The sequence below is a fragment of the Salmo salar genome, chromosome ssa19, assembly GCF_905237065.1.
Source record: "Salmo salar chromosome ssa19, Ssal_v3.1, whole genome shotgun sequence".
Taxonomy (NCBI): Eukaryota; Metazoa; Chordata; class Actinopteri; order Salmoniformes; family Salmonidae; genus Salmo; species Salmo salar.
In genome coordinates, this window is record NC_059460.1 from 5,827,253 (window position 1) to 5,850,164 (window position 22,912).

Genomic DNA, 22,912 nt, shown 5'->3' on the forward strand with positions numbered 1-22,912 from the left:
ACACATTTTTTGGACCCTAGCTAACACAGGGTGAGGGGCGTGACCTTTCAAATATACCATTTTCAATCGCTTGTTATAGCGCCACAATGTGGCCAATTGGTAAGGCATTTTATGAGAGGGTGTGTTGGCGCTTTACCATCATGCCAGGTTGCACCCTCCTAGGCCTTATCATCTCACTGGAATTTGCATGTGGATCTGAATGTGCTTGAATATGTTCTCTTCACAGTGTTTGGAACATGTGTACCAAGTTATGTTACAATACTAAAACCTGTGACTGATTTATATGCATTAATGAGAATAAACATGTTCCCGTTATAGCACCACCGTGTGGTCAATCTCGATATGCTTGCATATGTTGAGTCTCACAGTGTTTGGATTTGTCTTGGATATTATGCATCTAATCATTTTTTTTTTTACATTTTCAGGCCCTGTACACACTCAGATTGACAACTGATATACAACACATTTGACACAAGGTTGTGATGCAACTATTTTTGTAATACAATGGAGAGTTTATTGCACAACCATTGTGATCTGTTTCTAAACACATCTAAACACTTCTGTGTAGACAAACTCTCCGTTGTATCAAAACAGTTGTCTTTGTTGTACATCAGTTGTATAAACTGAGTGTGTACAAGGCATTAGAGAAAAAAAAGCATAGTTGGTCTCTTACATTGCTAATTTGCTGGGCGTTGATCCTTGCTCTGATGAAGTCAGGGTCGTCGGCATGTAAGGTATATTTGTGCATGGCGTCCGAGTCTCCAGACTTATACAGCCTCTGTAACGTGGTGAGAATAACATTGATAACAATTACACAGAATTTGCCTTTGAAGGGGTCACAGAGATACATGGTTTTAAATACTATTTTAAATCTTTCAAATACTTATAGCGTTTGCTTTAGTCTGCCTGGAGTGCCAAATGGGTGGGGTTTGCTCTTTTGAGACTAGGCAAGCTCAATCAAGCTCAGCTGTATATTAAATATTTTCATAGTATTTGAAGCCTGGTCTGCTCAAATAGCAAGTTCCATTAGATTTAGTAGCCCTTCTCAACTGAGGACACTGAGGATTTTACAAAATGAATAGGACCTCATACCTCACTGCACTGGAGGTAGCTGTTCTTAGCATGAACCATGTCTGGAGAGTCCGCCACTTGGGTGAACTTCAGACTGTCTGGCAGTTGACGATATTTCTTCTGCAAGACCAAGACCACTTCACATAAGGATCAGTCACACGCACACTCTCTATCTTATTTCTCAGGTAACATGGCCGCTAGTTGTGTACTTACATCACTGGTGAGTTCTCCGGCTTTCTTTGCCAACTCCATTTGAGGCGCCCCCATACCATCCCAGGCCACGCCCTTCATGAAGTTCAGATCCGACTTGTACAGTTTCTAGAAAACAGACAGGGTTGCTATTTATACCCTCATATTTACTGAAACTCTTATTGGAATATTGTTCTTTGTATTTCCTGAGAAAGACTTTGGTTGAGATCTCTTTAATTATTTTGAAAATGTACTATGGTAAAAACGATTCTATTTGATTGTATTCTCTTCTAGTCTATTCTAAACAACGTTGCACCCTGGGACATGATTTGTTAAATTAATTTGAGGAGAAAGCCCCTGCTCCAATATCCTAATACTTAATAGTATATTTCCCTTAATCATGTTCTCCCTCTCCCCTCCACTCTCCTCTTCCACTCACCCTCCCCCCTCTTCTCCTCGCTGCCTCACCTCGCTCTGCAGGTTGTAGGCCTTCTTGGCCCATTGGACTTTAATATCGTCAGGTAGGACAGTGTACGCATGGAGCCTATTTCTGTAGTCCTGATCGCTGGCCAGAGCCTGGGCGTTCTTGGCTGTCACTAAATTGATCATATCTCGATTGAGGTGGTACTGTCCGCTGGTGGAAAGTGCGTCTTTGCGGTACTCCTGCTCACTCGTCAGCCGGCCCATCTGCATGCAGTGTAGCATGCGCGGGTCATCCAGAATGCTGCGGGCGCCGATGTGCTTGCCCTTATCCAGCAGGTGGTTGTGCTTGTATGGGACCTAGGTTGGTAGAAGGGAAAGAGAAGAGTGAACAGGCAATAAGTGTATCTTATGATTGACTTGATCAAATTGACTGTCATACATTGGTGACTTCATTATATACATTTCATTATTTGATTTTGTTAAAACACCTTTTTTTCTTCTACTTCCTCCCACCCCATTGTATTTTTGTGCACCTCATATACCAAACCCCCCTTTTTGCCCTCAGAGCAGCCTCAATTCATCAGGGCATGGACTCTACAAGGTGTCGAAAGTGTTCCACAGGGATGCTGGCCCATGTTGACTCCAATGCTTACCACAGTTGTGTCAAGTTGGCTGGATGTCATTTGGGTGGTGGACCAATCTTGATACATACAGGAAACTGTTGAGCGTGAAAAACCCAACAGCGTTGCAGCTCTTGACAGAAAACTGGTGAGCCTGGCACCTACTACCATACCCCGTTCAAATGCACTTAAATATTTTGTCTTACCCATTCACCCTCTGAATGGCACACATACACAATCCATGTCTCAATTGTCTCAAAGCTTAAAAATCTTATTTAACCTGTCTACTCCCCTTCATCTACACTAATTGAAGTGGATTTAACAAGGGACATCAATAAGGGATCACAGCTTTCACCTGGATTCACCTGGTCAGTCTATGTCATGGGAAGAGCAGGTGATCTTAATGTTTTGTATACTCAGTGTAACTTACATGCAAATAGGTGCTACTGTTGTGGCTAAGGTTCCTAGCTAAGGTTCCTTTTATTTCGTGTCTTACCTTATCCTTTCATTTACTGTTTTTGTTGGACAATTTTGTGCGGTTTTTGAGTTTCCTTTTTGCCATCATTATCATCCTGGAATCTGTTCAAATAACCTGGAAACAATCAAGGTGTTCATTACTCAAACCTTGGAACAACTGTACCTGGGAATAATTACAATCAAGAAATCTCAAGTTGTTTTATTGGAAGATTTGCATTAATTGGAAATGAGTTGGAACCCTACATCTATTTTGGTGTCTATTATACAACGGGTGGGTCTAATCCTGAATGCCGATTGGTTAAAATTGCCTTCCAGCCGGTGTCTATTCCACAAGTTACCACTGGCTAAAGCTATGATGTTAAAATGCCTATTTACTCTGTTCCATCTGACTGCGCAATCCACTGACTCATCAGCCCAGCCAGGCACATTATAAACTTGATCTCTGCTAAGAAAAGCATCTAGACATTATCTCACATTTCTTTTAGACAAAAATGTAGTTTTCAACAGCTGAGATTTGGAACCAAATTCTACCGTTGTTATGGCTTCTGTTCTAATGTTCTAATTCGCTATTTCTATTAGACACCAAAATACAGGTAAGGGTTACACCTCATCTTCCAATAAAACTGTACATTTCTTGATTGCAATAATTAACATATTTATTACTCACTAAGTTCGGTTATGAACTCAGTTTGAGTAATGAAGGCATTGGTTGTTTCCAGGTTATTTGAACAAATTCCAAGATGATAATGATGATAAAACGCAAACTCAAAAAGATACAAAATGATCCAACAAAAACAGCCAAAGGATAAGGAGAGATATGAAATGAAAGACACGGAAATGGTGCCATATTGCCAGCTATAAACTGGTTCTAGGTGTTAGTAACATGAATGGCCAGCAGGTGGTACAATAACCTAAATAAAATGGGTTCAATAAACATTATTTCTCCAGGTAATTTCTTTATATTTCTACCACATTTTCTAATATATAAAAATGGCTATTACAACTACTGTACTTTCAAAGAGTGCATTCATAAACGGAGTATTACTCACATCGCTGGCTAAAGCCATTGAGGTTTTGGCAGCCTGGAAGGGGATGTCCTGCATGGTCAGTTTGTAGCCCTGAGCCCTTAGAGTGTGCCATGACTCCCTGTACTTGGTCTGAAGAGGAAAACAAACCATCAGTAAGTCCAGGCCCTCGTTTGCCAAAGCCTTCATAAGCGTTAACGTAGACTGGATCAGTTATTCATATTATTTATCATCTAATGTTACAATTGTTCATTGGAGATCCCATCATAAGGTGCATCATTGATTTTGACAAACTGAGCTGTTTGTCAAAATCAACTTACTATCTAGAATCTCTTTCTGATGGTATCTACATTTTGGAAAACAATTACATGTCGCTGCCCAAATCATGTCAGTTTCTGGCCCCATCACTGACAAAATAGAAATATGTGATGCTTTTTACTCTCATTATTTGAGAATTTAGCTCTACCTTATGTTTCTACATAGACTGTAGACAGTGTGGAGCTCAATAGACACTAGGGATCCCTTGTTTTCCTTTAATCAGTTTACGGACAAGGACGAGCTTGATTCTTTGTTTACTATAGATGTTAAGTCCACGGGCAGACCAGTTAGATCCTGGTCATCGTATTGTGAAACACATAGCCCATATTTTCTTAGTAATATTTATTTCTGGGATTATTCCTAAAGAATGCATAACAGTGCATGTTTTTCCTCTTCACATCTGCCCCATATCAACACTTTCGTGTTTGGCTAAAGTACTAGAGCTATTGATAAACTCTCAAAGTCTTCAACAGAAACTGTATCCTAAATACAGTACATATCAATCTGGATTGAGACAAGGACATAGTACCGTCTCAGCTGCATCTCTTGTTGTCAACGATATTGTATGCTCTCTTGATAAAAAACAGCATCGCACTAGCTTGTTTATAAACCTGTTAAAAGCTTTTGACACTATGGATCATTCATTGTCATTACAAAGCTGTCCACTGGCGGACTTGATAGAAATGCATGTGCTTGGTTAAAAAAAAAACGACCTAATGGATAGCTCTCAACTGCTGACTTTGTCATCTCGCAATTCCTCAAAGTCACAAAAGGAGTTCCTTAAGGGTCTATGTTAGGGCCAGTACTATTCACACAGTATTTCAATTACATTGGTTCCTTAGTAAATAACTGTAAGCTACACTTTTATGCTGATGACACTGGGCTGTACTCTTCTGCCTCCTCTGTGAACCAGGCTATAGCTGATCTGCAGATTGCTTTTAATGTTGTACAAAAAACACTTCTTGACCTTAAACTGGTACTGCATGCAGATAAAAAAGTAAGCCTATATAATATCCTCTAGAGCACAACTTTGACTATTCAGACTTACATATTTGCACGTTAAATGGAGCACAAATTGAGCAAGTCCCCATTTGGAGAGATGACAAGTTGTAATTTAAAAACACATTTAAAAAACACATGAGCTAACGAAGAAACTGATAATTAACCTGGGCTTCTTCTACAGAAATATACTGTGCCTTGATAGCAGGAAAAAAATTATTGAGTCAACTTTTCCGTCAACCCTTGACTATGGCAACATAATCTATATGAACCCAGCTGCCACTTCTTTAAAACCACTAGATGTTGTTTATCATAGTGCACTCTGCTACGAGTGACCAACTGTCACCTTCATTGTTGTAATTGTATCACTAATTACTTTGTATTTCTTGCAGCATTTTTCTGTGAAGCAGGGCTCCCTTGCAAAAGAGACACGGTCTCAATGGGACTTCCCTGTGTAAATAAAGGTTAAATACAAAATCCTAGAGGAAAACCTGTTTCAGTCTGCTTTCCAACAGACACTGGGAGACAAATTCACCTTTGAGCAGGACAATGACCTAAAACACAAGGCCAAGTCTACACTGGAGTTGCTTACCAAGATGACATAATGTTTTTGAGTGGCCTACTTACAGTTTTGACTTAAATCGGCTCGAAAATCTATGGCAAGACATGAAAATGGCAGTCTAACAATGATCAACAACCAATTTGACAGAGCTTAAAGAATTTTGAAAAGAATAATGGGCAAATAATCTACAATCCAGGTGTGTAAAGCTCTTAAAACTTACCCAGAAAGACTCACAGCTGTAATCGCTGCCAAAGGTGATTCTAACATGTAAGACTCAGCGGTGTGAATACTTAGGTAAATTAGATATTTCTGTATTTAACTTTCAATATATTGGCTAAAATGTCTAAAAACATGTTTTCATTTCGTCACTATGAGATATTGTGTGTAGAGGGGTGAGAAAAATATTAAATTCAGGCTATAACACAACAAAATGTGGAATAAGTTAAGGGGTATGAACACTTTCTAAATGCACTGTATATCTATACACACATACACATATATACATACATACATATATATATACATATATATATATACACACATATACATATATATACACATATATATATATACACACATATATATATACACATATATATATACACACACATATATATATACACATATATATATACACACACATATATATATACACACACATATATATACACACACATATATATATACACACATATATATACACACATATATACACACATATATATACATATACATATATATACACATATACATATATATATAGACACACACACACACACACACACGCACACACGCACACACACACACACACACACACACACACACACACACACACACACACACAGTTAGAAAAGCTAAGGCTAGCTTTTTCAAGCAGAAATTTGCTTCCTGCAACACAAATTCAAAAAAGTTCTGGGACATTGTAAAGTCCATGGAGAATAAGAACACCTCCTCCCAACTGCCCACTGCACTGAGGATAGGAAATTCTGTCACCACCGATAAACCCACTATAATTGAGAATTTCAATAAGCATTTTTCTACGGCTGGCTATGCTTTCCACCCTACTGCAGTCAACAGCACTGCACCCCCCACAGCTACTCGCCCAAGCCTTCCCAATTTCTCCTTCTCCCAAATCCATTTAGCCGATGTTCTGAAAGAGCTGCAAAATCTGGACCCCTACAAATCAGCCGGGCTAGACAATCTGGACCCTTTCTTTCTAAAATTATCTGCCGAAATTATTGCAACCCCTATTACTAGCCTGTTCAACCTCTCGTGTCATCTGAGATTCCCATAGATTGGAAAGCAGCTGCAGTCATCCCCCTCTTCAACGGAGGGGACACTCTTGACCCAAATTGCTATAGACCTATATCCATCCTACCCTGCCTTTCTAAGGTCTTCGAAAGCCAAGTCAACAAACAGATTACCGACCATTTTGAATCCCACCGCACCTTCTCCGCTATGCAATCTGGTTTCAGAGCTGGTCATGGGTGCACCTCAGCCACGCTCAAGGTCCTAAACGATATCGTAACCGCCATCAATAAGAAACAATACTGTGCTGCCGTTTTCATTGACCTGGCCAAAGCTTTCGACTCTGTCAATCACCACATCCTCATCGGCAGGCTCAATAGCCTTGGTTTCTCTAATGATTGCATCGCCTGGTTCACCAACTACTTCTCTGATAGAGTTCAGTGTGTCAAATCGGAGGGCCTGTTGTCCGGACCTCTGGCAGTCTCTATGGGGGTGCCACAGGGTTCAATTCTTGGGCCAACTCTTTTCTCTGTATACATCAATGATGTCGCTCTTGCTGCTGGTGAGTCTCTGATCCACCTCTACGCAGACGACACCATTCTGTATACTTCTGGCCCTTCTTTGGACACTGTGTTAACAACCCTCCAGATGAGCTTCAATGCCATACAACTCTCCTTCCGTGGCCTCCAACTGCTCCTAAATACAAGTAAAACTAAATGCATGCTCTTCAACCGATCGCTGCCCGCACCTGCCCGCCTGTCCTGCATCACTACTCTGGACGGTTCGGACTTAGAATATGTGGACAACTACAAATACCTAGGTGTCTGGTTAGACTGTAAACTCTCCTTCCAGACTCACATCAAACATCTCCAATCCAATTAAATCAAGAATTGGCTTCCTATTTCGCAACAAAGCATCCTTCACTCATGCTGCCAAATATACCCTCGTAAAACTGACCATCCTACCGATCCTCGACTTTGGCTATGTCATTTACAAAAAAGCCTCCAATACCCTACTCAACAAACTGGACGCAGTCTATCACAGTGCCATCCGTTTTGTCACCAAAGCCCCATATACTACCCACCACTGCGACCTGTACGCTCTCGTTGGCTGGCCTTCGCTTCATAATCGTCGCCAAACCCACTGGCTCCAGGTCATCTACAAGACCCTGCTAGGTAAAGTCCCCCCTTATCTCCGCTCACTGGTCACCATAGCAGCACCCACCTGTAGTACGCGCTCCAACAGGTACATCTCTCTGGTCACCCCCAAAGCCAATTCCTCCTTTGGCCGTCTCTCTTTCCAGTTCTCTGCTGCCAATGACTGGAACGAACTACAAAAATCTCTGAAACTGGAAACACTTATCTCCCTCACTAGCTTTAAGCACCAGCTGTCAGAGCAGCTCACAGATCACTGCACCTGTACATAGCCCATCTATAATTTAGCCCAAACAACTACTACTTCCCCTACTGTATTTATTTATTTTATTTTTCTCCTTTGCACCCCATTATCTCTATTTCTACTTTGCACTTTCTTCTACTACAAATCTACCATTCCAGTGTTTTACTTGCTATATTGTATTTACTTTGCCACCATGGACTTTTTTTGCCTTTACCTCCCTTATCTCACCTCATTTGCTCACATTGTACATAGACTTATTTTTCTACTGTATTATTGACTGTATATTTGTTTTACTCCATGTGTAACTCTGTGTTGTTGTATGTTGTCGAACTGCTTTGCTTTATCTTGGCCAGGTCGCAATTGTAAATGAGAACTTGTTCTCAACTTGCCTACCTGGTTAAATAAAGGTGAAATAAAAATAAATAGAATATGAAGCTCGGGAAAATCACATTTTTGACTGCACTGATTTTTTTCTTCTTCCAATGAATCAATTAAGTATAATGGTCCAATTGTTTGCCTAATCAGGCCTATAGGCTAGATGGACATATTTTGTAATGAAGCATTTCTTCAAAACGCAGGGCTTTTGAGCGGTTATTCAAATGGCATATTTAGTGCAGTTCACAGCCTACACTAGAATGTTGCACTCACTTGAAAACAATTATAAAATGATTAATTGCATTGTGATCAATAAGGAAGGTTTTTGACCTACGTGCTGGGGGACTGGAAGTGTAGCCTGCATGGAAGTGCACAGTGAACCTGTCATTTCTTAATCTGTTAACTTTTGCCCTCAGAAAGCTTCAATTTGTCAGGGTATGGACTCTACAAGGTGTCGAAAGCTTTTCACAGGGATGCTAGCCCATGTTGATTCCAATGCTTCCCACAGTTGTGTTAAGTTGGCTGGATGTCCTTTGGGTGGTGGATTGATACACACAGGAAACTGTTGACTAAGATCGAATCCTACTACACCGGCTCTGACGCTAATCGGATTTACAAAGGGAAACCCAGATGCATGCTGCCCAGTGACGCGAGTCTACCAGAGGAGGTAAATTCCTTCTATGCTTGCGTCGAGGCAAGCAATACTGAACCATGCATGAACGACTGTGTGATCTCTCTCGCTCTGTAGCCAATGTGCGGGGCCAGACAGCATGTGCTGACCAGCTGGCAAGTGTCTTCACTGACATTTTCAATCTCTCCATGACCCAGTCTGTAATACCTACATCAGGGCTGCCCAACTCTCTTCCTGGAGATCTACTGTCCTGTAGGTTCAGTTCAACCCTAATTTAGCATATCTAATTCAGCTAGTTAAGGTTTTTGTTGAGCAGCTAATTAGTAGAATCAGGCGTGTTAAAGTAGGGTTGGACTAAAAACCCACAGGACCGTAGATCTCCAGGAAGAGAGTTGGGCAGCCCTGACCTACATGTTTCAAGCAGACCACCATAATCCCTGTGCCCAAGAATGCCATGGTAACATGTCTAAATAACTACCGCCCTGTAGCACTCACAGCTGTAGCCTTTAAATGCTTTCAACACCATCATCCAAAACACTGTGGACCCACTCCAATTCGCATACCGCCCGAACTGACCCACAAATGACGCAATCTCTATTGCATTCCACACTGCCCTCTCCCAACTCGACAATTAACTATAGCTAAGCGTTCAACACCACAGTGCCCTCCAAGCTCATCACTAAGCTCAGGACCCTGAACAACTCCCTCTGGAACTGGATCCTGGACTTCGCGACGGGCTGCCCTCCTACGGCCTCCTCCACGTCTCCTGATGTACTGGCCTGTCTCCTGGTAGTGCCTCCATGCTCTGGACACTACACTGACAGACACAGCAAACCTTCTTGCCACAGCTTGCATTGATGTGCCATCCTGGATGAGCTGCACTACTTGAGCCACTTGTGTGGGTTGTAGACTCCGTCTCATGCTACCACTAGAGTGAAAGCACCGCCAGCATTCAAAAGTGACCAAAACATCTGCCAGGAAGCATAAGAACTGCGAAGTGGTCTGTGGTCCCCACCTGCAGAACCACTCCTTTATTGGGGGTGTCTTGCTAATTGCCTATAATTTCCAACTGTTGTCTATTCCATTTGCACAACAGCATGTGAAATTTATTGTCAATCAGTGTTGCTTCCTAAGTGGACAGTTTGATTTCACAGAAGTGTGGAGTTACATTGTGTTGTTTAAGTGTTCCCTTTATTTTTTTGAGCAGTGTATAAAAAATCCAGATTGTAATGTCCAATGGTCCGCTCTGCTGTTGCGCTCTTGATGCAATGATGATGCATCAAGATGTTGCCCACTGAATGTTGTCAGGCTGATTGCATTTACACTGAGCTGAGATCAGAACACAAAACGAGCTCATCCACCTCCGGAGGTCCTCAGGCAAATCTGCTTACATGCCGAACATTGCATTGTTTGCATTTAGACCTGGCAAGTTTCTTGTTATGCAAATTATTTTAATGCAAGGTGCAAATTGGGTCTACTTCCGGAGGTGGTCAGAATGCGTGTTTTAATCACCTGTCTAAACATGTGGGCACAATCAGAACATGGACAAGATCAGGACAAAAGTACACGTTAGAACCACGTATAAACAGGGCTAATACAATGAATTGTATCCCGGCCTAAGGCTAAGACAGATATACCTCGCTGAAGTTAGCCGCGTTGATCTTAGCCTGTGTTATCTCTGGACTCTCCAATGTCATTGTGTAGTTATGCCTGTCATTCACCCCTTTCATCTTGTACAGGCGCTGATGAGAACAAAATGTTACAAAAATGATATTTTGAATGTCTGTTCAGGACTATGTGAAGATATGTAACTACAGTGTAATGATAAGTGGCACATCTCACCTCGTTGGTAAGCTTATTGCTGAGTTTGGCATGGACAATGTCTGGTGAGTCTGCAACAGACGTGTGCTTGAAGGAGCAGGGCTGCTGACGGTATTTTTTCTGTTGGAGAGGAAAGAATGAAGAGGTTAACAGTTTAATACGAGTATATTAGGTAGCACTATATAATAGCACCTTGCAATAAAGCATGTATAATGGATAAGTAAATCGTTTATTCATGTTTTGCGTGACTAGTGTAATGTCTCACAAAAATATGGACCTTCTAGCAGTACCTAATGCTCCTTAAGGTCTTAAAATAGCCTAGAACATATCAATGATAAACGAATAAGCACACAACACAGGATGTGTAGCCTTTTGCACTCGTAAAGGGTTGAAAATGACAGATTTGGGCACTGATCAGCGTCTAAATTGGAATACAATGCCTGGCCAGTAACATGCTATAAATGATGTCAGGGCTCTGGCTCTGCACTTCACTTCACTTCACTTTGCTATATGGGTTTTGACTGACAGCCATGACAGAACTTGAGCATCGCACACACAAAGAAGTTTCCCCTCCCGCGAATTGGGCAACGTTTGCACAGTTCTTGTTGTCTGGGTAATGCTGTAAGAGTACTCAATGTATTTCGAAAGACATTGATGATTATAATAAATACCGCCAACTATACTCATCATGTGCGCTCAGAGGAATCGAGCTAGAAATGCCAAATGGTAGAGATGTTGCCGTTTATATTCAGAACCACATTCCTGTAAAGATTAAATACTGTTGAAGTATTACGGCTACAGGTTCATCTGCCTCACCTAAAGGCCATTCTGGTGGGAAGCTGCTATAGACCACCAAGTGCTAACAGTCAGTATCTGGATAATGTTAAATACTGTTGAAGTAATATGGCTACAGGTTCATCTGCCTCACCTAAAGCCCATTCTGGTGGGAAGCTGCTATAGACCACCAAGTGCTAACAGTCAGTGTCTGGATAATGTGTGAAATGCTTGATAATGTATGTGATATAAACAGTGGTATATTTTCTGGGTGATTTAAATATTGACTGGCTTTCATCAAGCTGCCCACTCAGGAAAAAACTTCAAACTGTAACCAGTGCCTGCAACCTGGTTCAGGTTATCAGTCAACCTACCAGGGTAGTTACGAACAGCACAGGAATGAAATCATCAACATGTATTGATCACATATTTAATAGTACGGCGCGTTGCTGGCCTTTTACTCTACCCATTCCATTGGTGGCCACAATGCAAATAACTGTATTTGGAATATACAATCATCAAATGTGTGATTACTGCGCTACAGAAAACCCATTTATCTATTTCACAATCTCAACTGAAATAAAGTATTTCCACGTTTAAAAAACAACTGTTGGTGTAGCCTTATTATGTTTTTGTTTCAAATTCATGTAAACCAAAAGTTTGGTCATTTCTTATTAATATCAGGGGGTAAAATGTCTATACTTGTAATGCGTAATAAATCAAGTCAATCGTGATGAGTTAGGCCTATATAATCTAAATGTTTTATCAAATGAAAATGTAGTATAATAAAGTTATTTCAAATAGCACACATTATTTTGCCATTTAAGGTGTAATATTTGCATGAAATATAGGTCTATTACTTCTATACTCATACTCAAATATATATATATTTTTTAATCAGCCTTACATTTCCGATACTCCTGAAAGGTTGATATTTCATTGGGGGTGGGAGTAGAGCACATAGACACATCTGTCTAGTATCATAACCACTTGACATAGTAACAGCGAGAGATCAACTGATCTGCTGGTTTATTATTGTGTGTTGTTGGGTGTAATGAAGTTTGTTAATACGCAGGTGCATGTAACCTCCTGTTTGTAGCAGAAATCCAGCAGTAACCTGCAGGAGCATGTTCAAGGTCCAATGCAGCCATTTTATCTTCATATCAAATCACTTCTGGGTAACAATTAAGTACCTTACTGTGAATGTTCACTAAGTGGTCAAAAATAAATAATAAAAACAATCTTCTCAAGCAAGAGTTTACCATCCTTTGGGTGGTGAACCATTCTTGATACACACAGGAAACTGTTGAGCGTGAAAAACCCAGCAGCATTGCAGTTCTTGACACAAACTGGTGCGCCTGGCAACTACTACCATACCCTGTTCAAATGCACTTGGCCATTCACCCTCTGAATGGCACACATACACAATCCATGTGTCAATTTTCTCAAGGCTTAAACATCCTTCTTTTAACCAGTCTTTACCCCTTCATCTACGCTGATTGAAGTGGATTTAACAAGTGACATCAATAAAAGATCATAGCTTTCACCTGGATTCAGCTGGTCAGTCTATGTCATGGGAAGAGCATTTGTTCTTAATGCTTTGTACACTCATTGTATATGTAAAACATTGAAAAATCACGTTTTAGACTAAACTGACCCTTTAAGTTCTGCCTGTTCGGTGCAATCAGGACTTCATATAACATTTATTCACAAAAGCTGTTGTAAAACAACTGTTGCATGACGTAAGGAAAAGTTGTAATGTGAATGTTTTGCTAAAAAGCGAACTAATCATCAAATTGGGAGATGTATCCTACACACAGCTGGCCTGACAGGCCAGTTTTTCTCTAGTGGATTTTGATTCCTTGGTTACTACTGATGTGTGATTGAGGTAGAAACAGCTATGATGTAACAATGCTGTTCATCAACAACAACTCAGCCTTCAACACCAAACTCATCACTAAGCTCAGGGCCCTGGGTATAAACCCCGCCCTGTGCAATTAGTTCCTGGACTTCCTGACAGGCCGACCACAAGTGGTGAAGGTAGGCAACAACACTTCCGCCATGCTGATCCTCAACACGGAGGCCCCACACGGTTGCGTGCTCAGCCCCCTCCTGTGCTCTCTGTTCACCCATGGCTGCGTGGCCACGCATGTCTCCAACTCAATCATCAAGTTTGCTGATGACACAACAGTGGTAGTAGGCCTGATTACCAACGTCGATGACACAGCCTACATGGAGGAGGTGAAAGCCCTGGCAGAGTGGTGCAGGAATCTAACCTTTCCCTCAACGTCAACAAAACAAAGGAGCTGATTGTGTAATGCATGAAACAGCAGAGAGAGCACACCCCCATCCACATCAATGGGGAGAGGGTCAAAAGCATCAAGTTCCTTGGCGTGCACAGTGCCTCTTCAACCTCAGAAGAGTGAAGAAATTTGGCTTGGTCCCTAAGACCCTCCCAAACTTCCACAGATGCACCTGGTACGGCAATTGAACGGTCCACAACCACAGTGCTCTCAAGAGGGTGGTGCGCTCAACCCAACGCGTCACTGGGGGCACACTGCCTGCCCTCCAAGACATCTACAGCACCCGATGTCACAGAAAAGCAAAGCAGATCATCAAGGACCTCAGTCACCTGAGCCATGGCCTGTTCACCCGCTACCATCTAGAAGGCGGAGAGTACAGGTACATCAAAGCTTGGACCGACAGACTGAGAAACAGCTTCTATCTCCCGGCTGTCAGACTGTTAAACAGTCACCATTAGCCTTAGTCACTGTTCTCTTTACATTTTTAAAGCCCTCTTACAAAAACTACCATTTTACCGAACATCATTAATAACCTTTAGACGAACGAGTTACCACACCCAGTCTCATGCATGGCTAACTCTGGAAATTCCTTCGGTCTCTACTAGTGTTGTCACGATACCATCATTTTGACTTCATTACCTATACCAGGTTTAGTATCACGATACTCGATACAAAATAACCACTGGGCCTTTTTTTTAACATTGAACAATATGTTGATAACTGGTAGAACTAAAATAACAAATAAAATGTTATATTCTATATAAAATGTCTTTAAAAAATAAAACAATATTAAATAACAGAACAGAATAAAATAACATTATAGAGAATGATGCACTAACAGACTCACATACTTTATTTTCATTTCAACCCTTTGATGTCTATGATGTACTAAGTGCCTTGCTCATAGGTGTTGATTCACTTGATCCCTTCTCACTGCAGCTCTCTGACCCACTTATTGCAGGACCCATGACCTATAATTTTTACTTGACAATTGTACTGTTATTCCTAAGATCTGGAAAGTGGCACGTCCTCCCTCTACATAAAGGAGGAGATCCTTCTGACTTAGATAACTACAGCCAAATTATCTCGCCTTTCTAAAGTGTTAGAATCCCTGGCCAACTGTCAGCTAAGAACTTTTTTTACTTCTCACTATTCTTAATGTGAAGCAATCCGGTTTTAGACATGGACATAGAACAGTTTCAGCTGCTACGCTTGTTTTAGATGATATGTTAAATTGCTTGGATAATACAAATAATTGTGATGCCTTATTTATAGACCTTTCCAAGGCCTTTGATACTGTTGACCATCTCATTCTTATTCAAAGGTTGACAGAAATAGGACTGGATCAGGCTCCTTGCAAGTAGTTTGAAAATTATCTGTCAGACAGGACTCAATGTGTGATCTCTGATGGTGTTAAATCTAGTTTCCTGGATATTACAAAAGGTGTACTGCAGGGATCGGTACTGGGACTTGTTCTCTTTACTATTTATATAAATAATATTGTCAGTATTTATTCATTGGGTGGTTCTCCCATTGATCGGGTTCCCACCTATACATTTCTGGGCATCTGGATTGACAAAGAGTTCATGTTTACAAAAGATGGGGATGAGCTCGTTAAAAAGCTATAATTTAAAGTGGGCTTCTTTTTTAGAAATAGATTTAGCCTCTCCCTAAATAGCAGGAAGCAGATTGTAGTCAACTTTCCTGCCAGTTCTTGATTATGGTGACACCATTAACCAGATTGCAGCAGCCAGTACTCTTAAACCTTTGGTACAGTTTTAATACTCACCATTGCATCCTGTATCAAAAGGTTGGCTGGTCCTCATTAAATTCACGAAGATTAATGAATTACTCCCTTTGTTTACAAAGCCCTACTAAGCCCCCACGGGGGGCCAGCACAGAAAAAAAATGTATGAAATGTTATGAAATTGTATGAAATGTATGCATTCACTACTGTAAGCCGCTCTGGATAAGAGCGTCTGCTAAATGACTAAAATGTAAATGTAAAATGTAAACAAGCTTCCAACTGACCTAACTTGGTTACTAACGTATAAAAGAATGAGATACCAAACCCTTTCACTGGGTTGCTTTACTCTTCAGATTCCTCGGATCTTCACGGAATTAGGTAAATCTGCTTTTAGTTTTCCCGCTCCACATTTTTGGAATCACTTACAAAATGAATTACATTTGGACTCCCTGATCCCACTAGGGCACTTTAAAACCCTGATAAATTAGTTCACGAGATGTGCAATTGTTTTGATTTAGTAACTAGTTTATGATGGCTGTGATATTGGTGATGTTCTGGTGTAGTGTACTTGTATTGTATTTTGTTATTTCTTTTAAAATATTTTGCTTTGTGGTCTCAGGGCGCCATTGAAAATGAGCCCCTTGTCTCAATTGGGCTCCCCTGATTAAATAAAAGTTCATAAAAAATGACATAAGACATTTGACAGAAGTACCATAAGTAACACAAATTCTAATACCGATACGTTTTTCATGTTATAGTTCAGAAGAAGTACCTAAGTTTTAGTACACAGTGCAACAGTAGTCTCTATAGATGTAGGTAAATCAGCTTTTTGTTTGTTAAGGTCAACAGCATCATGAACTTGGCTACTTGGCGAATGCATTGGGAAAGATAACATAAACAGCCTTCATTGAGGGGAGGGGAGGCTATGCTTGGTTATTAATCAAATGTAACAAAATGGGGAAACAAGTTTCTAAAATACAAGGTTCACCATCACAATCACTGTGCATCAAGGCTGGATAGGCTGCGCTTCCGCTCTAAAAATCCATGCCATTACCAACTGTGTTACCGCTAGGACATGCTTTTTGTGGGTCTTAATTCTCCCCATTTGCTCTGTATGACACTGTCACTTGTTTTTAAGGACACACCTCAAATATTGCTACCCCTCTCACCTCAGCGAAAGTGAGCTGATGCTAGACAGGTAAATTGCTGAACATGGTGCAAGGGGTGGGAAATTCCAGAGTGCCAGTTGTTACATGACAAAATTGCCAACTAACATGCATTTGACAAGAGCACTGCCTTAGCGCCAGCCGAAAAAGCCCAGAGACTGTGATGTTGAAACAATTTAATATATAATAATAGCAGACACCTTTATCCAAATCAACTTTCAGTCATGTGTGCACTGCATACATTTCAACATTCTATTTCTATGGTTAACATACTATACTTAATAAGTCCAATGGTATCTTTAGTGACCACGAAGAGTCAGGACCTCAGTTTAGCCTCTCATTTGAAAGATGGTCAGAGGGCTAGAGCAGTTTCCTAAATGGTACTGACAATTCACCTTTTAAAGGCAAGATCGCACTCATGGTAAGCGCTGCGGAGTCAAGTACAATGCGCTTGTCGACTACTCGTCTTTGATTTCATTCTGGACCAAGTCTCCCCTGGGTGGCAGCTAAGGACAGAGCTAGAGAAGAGTGGAGTTTGACTCACCTCACTAATAAGGTCTGTGGCCCTTTTGAAGCCCTCCATCTGCAGGGCCCCGGTGCTGATCCAGGCTACACCACGCAGGTAGTTCAGGTCAGAGCGGTACACATTCTGAGGGCCACATGCACACACACGCAAGCATGCACACACGCACAAACAGAATTATTGGTTCAATATGCAAAGTAGCACACTGCTATCTAACAAACTATCGAACACAATACACAAAAGTGTTTTGAATGTGCTTTAAATGTTCTTTGACACTGTTGGGAATAACACTCCTCTATCCAGAGACATCCAATGACCAGTCTAGAAACAGAACTCCTCTTATAACATCTAAACACTACGAGAGAAGGTTCCCTGAACAAAGGTCTTTTATTGGACCGTCTTATTGTTCTAGAAACATTCTGACATTAGCAACGTTTTTTACATTTTAATTCTATATAAAAATATGAATAACTGAGCAAATGGCAGCTACAGCGGGAAAAAGTTACTGGTTAGCTGGGGTGTAGTCATTGGTGCACACTGTAGAAAACCATAGCATAACGATTTTCAATGAAAACAAGAGTTTCTTATTGGACAAATGTAGGTCCCTCCCAGTTTCAACCATTTGGTTCCTAGTGAATACACCCCTGGTGAGGGGTTGTTACCTTGCTCTGTAGTTGGTAGGCTCTCTTAGCGGCCAGCACCTTCATGTCATCAGGTAGAGTGGTGTACTGGTGGAGTGTAAGCCGGTAGTCCTGCTCACTGGCCAGGGTCTGGGCTTTTTTAGCATGGGCCATCTCCAACATGTCCATAGAAAGATGGTACTGAGAGCGCTTATTCACAGAGTCCTGCTTATACTTGATCTGCAAAATTAGAGAGAGACAGAGAATACAATAACGCCGTATACTCCAACAGTGCATGTCCACATTGCCACGTCCTGACCAGTAATAGGGGTTATTTGTTATTGTAGTTTGGTCAGGACGTGGCAGAGGGTGTTTGTTTTATGTGGTTCGGGGTGGTGGTTTGTTTAGTAGGGTATTTGATTTATGTATTCCGGGGGGTTTTGGGCACTGTTCTATGTTAGTGTATTTCTATGTTCTGTCTAGTCTTTTATATTTCTATGTTTTGTTTATTGGGGTTGGACTCTCAATTGGAGGCAGGTGTTTTCTAGTTGCCTCTGATTGAGAGTCCTATATATAGGTATGTGTTTGTTGAGTGCTTTGTGGGAGATTGTTCTGTGTATAGCCTTGTGCCTTACCAGCCTGTGAATAGTCGTTGTGTTTTCTTTGTGTATGTGTTTATTTTGGTTCTCCTTCTTGTCAGATTATAATAAAGAAGATGAGTGCACATTTCCCCGCTGCATTTTGGTCTACATCCGACGACAGCTGTTACACCCATATATCACTCGCACTACACCATTTCAATACACTCAACATTTAACGTTTTGCAGTCTTTTTCAATCCATTTGTGGTTGAGCATCAGGGTGTGCACATTTTTCCCTAACAGAAACACACCTGATTTAATTAATCAAATGCTCAGATAGTTTAATCAGATGGATTGTTGCTGGACTAGAACACACCCCTGGGGGTTTCCACCAGGAATTGGTTGAGAAACACTGCCTTACTGTATGAAGTGTATTCATATACACTCCAATCACTCCCTTTCATACTACACCCTATACACCCATATTACTCTGACACAAACCCATTGCTCATGTTGAGCTGGTACTCACGTCACTCTGCAGTTTGCTGGCATTCACAGAGTGAGACATGTTCATGTCGTTCTCCAGTCCCTTCATTCCAATCATATGCCCCTTGGTCTTTTCAAACTGCTCCTTGTACTTGTGCTAAAACAAATGTTTTATATACATACAGTATGTTTTATGTACTGTGTGTTCAGATGTTTCACAGAGAGGATCACTTTGGAAATACGAATTTAAAAAAATAATGCTTTAAAATTATATCGTCTGGAATCAAATTTCACCCAAAATAAAATATACATGTACAGCGCATTCGGAAAGGATTCAGACCCATTTAGTTACGTTTCTGTCACACCCTGATCTGTTTCAACACTCCCTCCAGGTGTCGCCCATCTTCCCTTTATCCCCTGTGTATTTAGACCTATGTTCTCTGTCTGTTGTCAGTTCGTCTTGTCTGTTCAAGTCAACCAGCATTTTGTGTCTCAGCTCCTGCTTTTCCATTTCTCTCTTTTCTCACCCTCCTGATTTTGACCCTTGCCTGTCCTGACTCTGAGCCCGCCTGCCTTGACCACTCTGCCTACCCCTGAGCCTGCCTGCTGCCCGGTACCGTTGCCCCACCTCTGGTTTACTGAACTCTGCCTGCCTTGACCTGTCTATTGCCTGACCCTGCCTGCTGCCCGATACCGTTGCCCCACCTCTGGTTACTGACCCCTGCCTGCCTTGACCTGTCTATTGCCTGCCCCTGACCCTGACTGCCGCCCGGTACCGTTGCCCCACCTCTGGTTACTGACCCCTGCCTGCCTTGACCTGTCTATTGCCTGCCCCTGACCCTGACTGCCGCCCGGTACCGTTGCCCCACCTCTGGTTTACTGACCTCTGCCTGCCTTGACCTGTCTATTGCCTGCCCCTGTTGGAATATTAAACTATTGTTTATTCTACGTGGTCTACATCTGGGTCTTACCTTCCTACCTGACAGTTTCAGCCTTATTCTAAAATGGATTACATTGTTTTTTTAAACTCATCAATCTACATACAATACCCAATTATGACAAAGTAAAAAGAGGTTTTGATTTTTCTGCAAATGTATTCAAAATAAAAAACTGAAATATCACATTTACATAAGTATTAAAACCTTTTACTCATTACTTTGATGAAGCATCTTTGGCAGTGAATACAGCCTCGAGTCTTCTTGGGTATGATGCTACAAGCTTGGCACACCTGTATTTGGGGAGCTTCTCCCATTCTTCTCTGCAGTTCTTCTCAAGCTCTGTCAGGTTGGATGGGGAGCGTCGCTGCACAGCTATGTTCAGGTCTCTCCACAGATGCTCGATTTGATTTAAGTTTGGGCTCTGGCTGGGCCACTCAAGGACATTCAGAGACTTTTCCCGAAGCCACTCCTGCATTGTCTTGGCTGTGTGCATAGGGTCGTTGTCCTGTCGGAAGGTGAACCTTTGCCCCAGTCTGAGGTCCTAACCACTCTACCATAAAGGCCTGCTTTGGTGGAGTGCTGCAGAGATGGTTGTCCTGCTGGAAGGTTCTCCCATCTCCACAGAGGAACTCTGTCAGAATGACCATCGGGTTCTTGGTCACCTCCCTGACCAAGGCCCTTCTCCCCCGATTGCTCAGTTTTGCTGGGTGGCCAGCTCTAGGAAGAGTCTTGGTGGTTCCAAACTTCTTCCATTTAAGAACGATGGAGGCCACTGTGTTCTTGGGGACCTTCAATGCTGCAGAAGTTTTTTGGTACCCTTCCCCAAATCTGTGCCTCGACACAATCCTGTCTCGGAGCTCTACGGACAATTCATTCGATCTTGTTTTATTCTCTAACATGCACTATCAACTGTTGGAACTTATAGACAGGTGTGTGCCTTTCCAAATCATGTCCAATCAATTGAATTTACCTCAGGTGGACTCCAATCAAGTTGAAGTCTCATGGCAAAAGCTCCATTTCGAGTCTCATAGCAAAAGGTCTGAATACTTATGTAAATAAGTAACCTGTTTTCACTTTATCGATATGGGGTATTGTGTGTAGATTGATGAGAGAAAACATGTATTTAATCAATTTTAGAATAAGGCTGTAAAGTAACAAAATGTGGAAAAAGTGAACTTTCCGAATGCACTCAAAAATATATACAGCATTTATTCATGAAAAAATGTGTTGACAGTTTTCATGGTCTTTCTTTATATTCAGTATAATAACATTATATATATATATGACGTAAAATCAAACTCACATCACTAAGTATGTTCCCAGATGCTTTGGCTGACTGGAAGGGAATGGCATCCAAACGGAGCTTGTAGCCACCATCTCTGATTTTAGTCCACGACTCCTTATAGCGGGTCTGCCAACACAAAACATTCAGTCCGTAAACTACCGGCACAAAATGGATCCAACGATAGGTAATCAGAAAAAAACTACCCACATTTGCTTGATTTCTCTGCAAAACCAGGTGAAACCAGTGCTCTATTCATTCTTCATCTTTGCAGGAGTGTGTGTGTGTCTAGGGTACTGACCTCACTGATGTTCATGGCATTGAGCTTGGCCTGCACGTGTTCAGGCAGATCTCCGGAGAGTGTGTAGTTGTGCTTGATATGTTCCCCCTTTTCCCTGTACAGCCTCTGAAAAACACAGGTCAACCTTGTTGTGATCACAAAACTATTGTACAGTCCTACAACGAATGATACATTTTCTTGTCTGTGAGAAATTACATGTTCAGGGCTATAATTCTTTGTTGTTGCTATTTTCACAGCAGGTAGCGTAAATGGCTGGGTTTTGATAAAATAAATATGTTGTAAGTGTGATGAGGGCTTGACCATTCACTGGCCAATCAACGTTTTTCATGGATTAATTATGCATGCGGTTGTCTCAAGTTTTGTACGCTATTGAAGGTCTTTGAGTTATCATCAACTACAATTCAGCTGGAGGGCACGGAATATTATTGTCCTAGTCCATTGTGGATTGATACCATTTATTAAATAGGATACAGTAACTAATAATAGCAACAGTAGAATGCATCCTGTTTTGATAAATATGTTTGCAGTCCAAATAGTTCGAGATGGCTTCAACAAAATCCAAAATAATACAAAGGGAATGTACTGTTTTGCTGTTCCCAAATGTGGTCTTTCAATAAAGCTTTGGTGATTAAGATTAATTTCAAGGCAGTCTCACAAGCAAAATCCTTGGCTTTGAAAAGAATGAAACAAACTGGGATTTTTTTAATGATTCTAATTATAGATACAAGTTTCACCAGCCCATCTGTTGTTCCATGAGCATTGTGCGTCATGGCTGGATAGGCTGCGCTTCCGCTCTCAAAATCAATGCCATTACTAACCGTGTTACTGCTAAGACCTGCTTTTGGTTACATGCTGACCAGACTGGACACGTCGCATGCGCAAGCATCGCAAAATAAATTTTGAAATCCACGTTATTCAATTATTGCGTGCGCGTGCCAACGAGCGTCTGCAATGTCAAGGGCTAAAATAGAAGCAAGACCTCTTTTGTCAGGGTTTCTCCAGAAGTAGACTTTGTCCTCAGACTTGTCTTTTTGT

At 41.3% G+C, this 22,912-nt stretch overlaps 1 protein-coding gene across 6 annotated transcripts in view; it reads right to left on the reverse strand.

Moving 5' to 3' along the window:
• The window catches only part of nrap (nebulin-related anchoring protein), a 126,711-nt gene that overhangs the window by 35,212 nt on the left and 68,587 nt on the right, over positions 1-22,912 (reverse strand). For all 6 annotated transcript variants that reach the window (XM_045702007.1, XM_014157056.2, XM_014157059.2 and 3 more), the window contains 12 exons: positions 21,878-21,982; positions 21,598-21,705; positions 19,400-19,513; positions 18,333-18,530; positions 17,692-17,796; positions 11,179-11,277; positions 10,974-11,078; positions 3,830-3,937; positions 1,729-2,040; positions 1,285-1,389; positions 1,093-1,191; positions 674-778 (listed from right to left, as the gene is read on the reverse strand). In XM_045702007.1, the coding sequence (XP_045557963.1) occupies positions 674-778; positions 1,093-1,191; positions 1,285-1,389; positions 1,729-2,040; positions 3,830-3,937; positions 10,974-11,078; positions 11,179-11,277; positions 17,692-17,796; positions 18,333-18,530; positions 19,400-19,513; positions 21,598-21,705; positions 21,878-21,982 (1,563 nt within the window). The remainder of the gene's footprint in view (positions 1-673; positions 779-1,092; positions 1,192-1,284; positions 1,390-1,728; positions 2,041-3,829; positions 3,938-10,973; positions 11,079-11,178; positions 11,278-17,691; positions 17,797-18,332; positions 18,531-19,399; positions 19,514-21,597; positions 21,706-21,877; positions 21,983-22,912) is intronic.